The sequence below is a fragment of the Piliocolobus tephrosceles genome, chromosome 8 (assembly GCF_002776525.5).
Source record: "Piliocolobus tephrosceles isolate RC106 chromosome 8, ASM277652v3, whole genome shotgun sequence".
In the NCBI taxonomy this organism is placed as follows: Eukaryota; Metazoa; Chordata; class Mammalia; order Primates; family Cercopithecidae; genus Piliocolobus; species Piliocolobus tephrosceles.
In genome coordinates, this window is record NC_045441.1 from 5,725,584 (window position 1) to 5,731,104 (window position 5,521).

General features: G+C 42.8%; 1 protein-coding gene across 1 annotated transcript in view; it reads right to left on the reverse strand.

Moving 5' to 3' along the window:
- Positions 1 to 5,521, reverse strand: part of RNF216 (ring finger protein 216) — a 135,736-nt gene that overhangs the window by 114,022 nt on the left and 16,193 nt on the right. The window contains exon 4 of the mRNA XM_026448777.1: positions 1,233 to 1,904. Within this exon, the coding sequence (XP_026304562.1) occupies positions 1,233 to 1,904 (672 nt within the window). The remainder of the gene's footprint in view (positions 1 to 1,232; positions 1,905 to 5,521) is intronic.

A 5,521-nucleotide genomic window follows, 5' to 3' on the forward strand; every position in this document is an offset into this window, starting at 1 on the left:
GCCTGGGCGGCAGAGCAAGACTCCGTCTCAAAAAAAAAAAAAAGACTAGAAAAGGGCTGTGAAGCACATCTGTGTGTATCTTCAAAGTCAACGCTAGTTCTCAGACTCATCTGTCTACATAGAAGATTAGGTCTAGAAAGGTCTTGAGAGATCTGGTTCTCTGTCCCCATTTTACAGATCCATTCTTCACTGTTTCAACAAATATTGAGCATCTCTGTCTAGACAAAGGGAATCGAAACACAAGTAAGTTACAATCTCATGCCAGCCCTCAAGCAGCTCACAACCTCGTGGCTAGATAAAAACACCTGGGTGGCTGGGCGCAGTGGCTCATGCCTATAATCGAAGCACTTTGGGAGGTCGAGGCAGGCGGATCACCTGAGGTCAGGAGTTTGAAACCAGCCTGGCCAACATGGTGAAATCCCGTCTCTACTAAAAAAAAAACAAAAATTAGCCAGGCGTGGTGGTATGCACCTGTAATCCCAGCCACTCAGGAGGCTGAGGCAGGAGAATCGCTTGAACCCAAGAGGCGGAGGTTGCTGGGACTACAGGCGCACGCCACCACACCAGGCTAATTTTTTGTTTATTCAGTTGAGACAGGGTTTCACCGTGTTAGTCGGGAAGGTCTTGATCTCCTGACCTCGTGATCCACCTGCCTTGGCCTCCCAAAGTGCTGGGATTACAGGCGTGAGTCACCGTGCCCAGCCCTTGCATTACTCTTAATATCACCACTAATAGAGCTTTGTAGGATGACAGAAACATTGTCCTCTATGCTTGATGATGAGGTAAGCCGTTAGCCTCATGTGGCTACTAAGGCTAAGATGTGACTGGTGCCACGGGAAAATTTTATTTAACTGTAAGACATTTAAATGTAAACTGCCACAAGGAGTTAGTAAGTGCCATATTGGACAGCATAGGTCTAGGTAATTCAATAAACCTGCTTTAAGGATTTCCATTTGGAGTGAACTCAAGGAATTTGAAAAAAATGAGGAACTGCAGGTATGACAGCACCAGGCCATCATGATACGCAGTTAGAATCCCAGAGAGCTTTCTGAAGGGTTAAGTATGGTAAAGGAACCCCGATTCCATTTTCACGTCTTCAGAGTGTCTCTTTTCTGTATATCTAGATATATACTTCTTAGAAAAATAAAGTCCATACATACAACTTTTTTTTGCAATAAAAAAAGAAAGAAACTCAGTATATGTAGTGTCTGCATTTACTTGATAAAACTTACCGTTTCTTTCACTAATAGTTCAACAAGTTCTTGATCTACCTCTGCAGCTTCTTGCCCCCAAATGTTTTCCAAATTGGGCTCTTCAGATTCTTGCATTGGAAAGGCTGGACCTGGCTCTTCATCATCAATTGCTAACTGTTGGTCTTCAAACTCTCCTAGAGGATGGGCAGGCTGAGGAGAAGAGGGGCCTGAAATCCCACCTTGCTGGGGTTCTGGCCTTGGAAAAGCTGGCCCCGGGAATTCATGCTGAAACAACAAGCGGCCCAGTTCTGCTTCAGGTTGCCGTTCCTGAGGAACAACTTGGTTTGTTATTTCACGGGGCTGTTGGTTCAGAGATTGGAAGTAAGGATGATCTAACCAGCAGTCTTCTTCGATGGCCTGATCATCTGCTAGAGCAGCTGACTCTCCTGGATTTGATAACAGCTCTGTCTCTGAGTCTTCGGATGACTGGTTCTGAGTTTCCAAAGGATCGCTTTCAGTGTAAAGAAGGCTACCTTCTTCCAAGATGATGACTTTCTGCTCTGATCTGGGGTTGACAATGTCATTTGCTGCTTCGTTACGACTCGGTCCAGGCTTGGGTTCTTTTTCTATTTGGCTACTTGGCTTAGTGAATTCAGAGATTCCAGGAGGCCCAAGATCCAGAAATTCACCGTAGTCATCCTCAGAATCATCCTGTGCCCCAGAATCAAACAATGGGTTGTTACACACTGAAAAATAGCTGCTCTTATCTGATTCAAATGCTGCTCTAGACTTTTTAGGACTTTCTTCTCCCAACCTTTTCAGATCTTGCCACTGGGCAGCTGGTTTGATGAGATTGGGTCGTGATCTCTGAGGTTTATTTGTCTAAGAAAAAATGAAATTTTAATAATTCAATTTCTTTCCTATGCCTATCCCTCCTAATGTACTTATATTGAGCTTCCGAGATAGGATAGGAAAGAAACAAAAACACCCTCCCCCTTAACAATACCTAATTTTATATTTATCTTAACATTGAAATTTGATTACACTATGTAGTATCTATAAGAATAAAAGTAGTCATTCATAGATTCAAGCTTGAGATAGAGTTTGAATTATAATTTATTTTTACTTTTGAGACAGAGTTTTCTGCTGTTACCCAGGCTGGAGTGCAACGGTGGGATCTCAGCTCACTGCAACCTCTGCCTCCCAGGCTCAAGCAACTCTTGTGCCTTAACCTCCCGAGTAGCTGGGATTACAAGCATGTGCCACCACGTCTAGCGAATTTTTGTATTTTTAGTAGAGATGGGGTTTCGCCATGTTGGCCACACTGGTCTCAAACTCCTGGCCTCAAGTGATCTGCCTCCCTCAGCCTCCCAAAGTGCTGGGATTACAGGTGTGAGCCACTGAACCCGGCCCTGAATTATAATTTAATCTGAGACCACTAAAACAAAAATAGCTCCACAGCAAAGAAAACAATGAAAGAATGCTAACACATCAGAAGAATAAGAAATGTTCAAAAAACATATAAAAACAATCTAAATCTCATTAGCAACCAGCAAAATGAAAAATTAAACCAAGACAGTATTTTTTTCCCTGTAAAACTGGCAAACTTTTAAATTAGATAATACCAAGCATTGGTGAGGATGGTGAAAATTCTTTTTTTTTTTTTTTTTTGAGACAATCTCCCTCTGTCACCCAGGTCGGAGTGCAATGGTGTGATCTCAGCTCACTCCAACTTCCGCCTCCCAGGTTCAAGCGATTCTCCTGCCTCAATCTCCCGAGTAGCTGGGATTATAGGCGCATACCTCCAAACCCAGCTAATCTTTGTATTTTTGGTAGAGACAGGGTTTCGCCACGGCCAGGCTGGTCTTGAACTCCTGACTTCGGATGATTGGCCCACGTTAGGCTCCCAAAGTGATGGGATTACAGGCGTGGGGCACCATGCTTGGCCATGTGTGAAAACTCTTATACTATCATCTACTATTGGTGAATTTAGGAGAGAAATTTGGCACTATTTATTAAAATAAAAAACGTAGCCCAGGTGCGGTGGCTCACACCTGTAATCCCAGCATTTAGGGAGGCTGAGGTGGGTGGATCACAAGGTCAGGAGATGGAGACCGTCCTGGCCAACATGGTGAAATCCCATCTCTACTAAAAATACAAACATCAGCTGGGTGCAGTGGCGCACGCCTGTAATCCCAGCTACTCGGGAGGCTGACGTAGCAGAACTGCTTGAACCAGGGAGTCAGAGGTTGTAGTGAGCCGAGATGGTGCCACAGCACTCCAGCCTGGAGACAGAGCGAGACTCTGTCTCAAATAAATAAATAAACATACAAATACATAAATATAAATAAAAAATGTGTATCTGTCACCATTTTTTCATAATGTTCTATAAACCCTTATCTATCTAAAAAGGGCATATACAAGAATATTCAGCATAAACAGAAAAAAGCCTAGAGACATTGTGAAGTTTGTCCCTGAGTGAACGGTTAAATAAACTATTACTTGTTTGTGCTACAAAATACTCTACAACTGACCCCTACCAAAAAAGAGGTAGCTCAATCTGCACTGAAATGGGAAGTTTCACTAAGAAATGCCATTAAGTGAAGAAAAGCAAGCTGCAAAATCATACACAGAATGATTCCATTTACTTAAAATACGTCAGTAAGGCACAAACAAAATCATTTCTAAAAGTATGTGTATGTACACACATGTATACACACATCGATACATACAAATTCAAAGAAAAGACCTGGAAGGATACATGCTAAACTGGTAACAACAGTTCCTCTGGGAAGTCCCTAGAAGAAAGGAGACGGTTCATCTCAGGCTTTAGGGTGGGTCCCTGAAGACTATGCCACTGAAGTAAAGGGGCAAGCTGGAAATACCCTGGACCTCCCAGGGACTGAATCCCAGTGTGGAGACTTTAACTCCCTGAATGTGAGGTGCTGATGCTCTTACTCTTCTTCAAGAAACCAATTAAGGTCCTCTATAGAGAAACATAACATCATACAAAATCCCAAAATTTTCGTATGCAATGACTTACACTCAATCAAAAATAACTAGGCATACAAGAACTTAATGCAGCAATAGAAAATCAAAACAAGAGAAGTAACAGACAACAGAAACAAATATACAGGGATTTCACACAGTGAAGTTATCAACATGGATTCTAAAATAACAGCATGTTTAGGGAAATCAAAGACTAGTTGAGAACTGCAGTCAAGAAGTAGAAGAATCAAACGTAAATTCCAGAATGGAAAAATACAATAACTAAGGTTGGATGGATATATAGTATTTTAAGTAAATACAGTTAAAGAGAGAAATTAGTGCATTAAAAGCCAGGTCAGAATAGCCATAGTAAGGCATAGACAAAAAGGACAATTACATAAGAGACCACGTCAAGAACAAAAAGGTCTTCAAAACATATAACTGGAGTTGTAGACGAGAAGAAGCTGTTTCTTTGGTAGAGGAGGAGGAAGGAAAACAAGGGAGGGAAGGGAAGGAGGGGGACACATAATGGTTAGTTCAAACAACCACTTGAACTAAAAAAGGGATAAAACGTAAGGAGTCACAGATGAAGAGGAAGTAGGACAGCCGTCTGTTTTGTTTAATTCTATAGAATATATTCAAAACCTCAAAAGAATACACTGGTTCTGAAGACTCTAACAAACAAACAAACAAACAAAAAACAACCCTCAAAGAAATAAAGAAAACTTCTGGGCCAGGTGCAGTGGCTCACGCCTATAATCCCAGCACTTTGGGAGGCCGACGTGGGCGGATCACAGGGTCAGGAGTTCAAGACCAGCCTGGCCAACATAATGGAACCCCATCTCTGCTAAAAAAGACAAAAAATAAGCCAGCTGTTGTGATGGGTGCCTGTAATCTCAGCTACTCAGGAGGCTGAGGCAGGAGAATCGCCTGAACCCGGGAGGCGGAGGTTGCAGTGAGCCGAGATTATGCCACTGCACTCCAGCCCAGGAAATAGTGTGAGACTCTGTCTCAAAAAAAAGAAAAAAGAAAACTTTGGGACAGGCACAGCTGGCTCATGCCTATAATCCCAGCACTCTGGGAGGTGAGGTGGGTGGATCACCTGAGGTCAGAAGTTTGAGACCAGCCTGACCAACATGGTGAAACCCCATTTCTACTAAAAACACAAAATTAGCTGGAGTGGTTGTGCATGCCTGTAATCCCAGTTACTTGGGAGGCTGAGGCAGCAGAATTGCTTGAACCTGGGAGGCAGAAGTTGCTGTGAGCCAAGATCACGCCATTGCACTCCAGCCTGGGCGACAGCAAAACTCCCATCTCCAAAAAGAGAAAAAAAAAAAAAA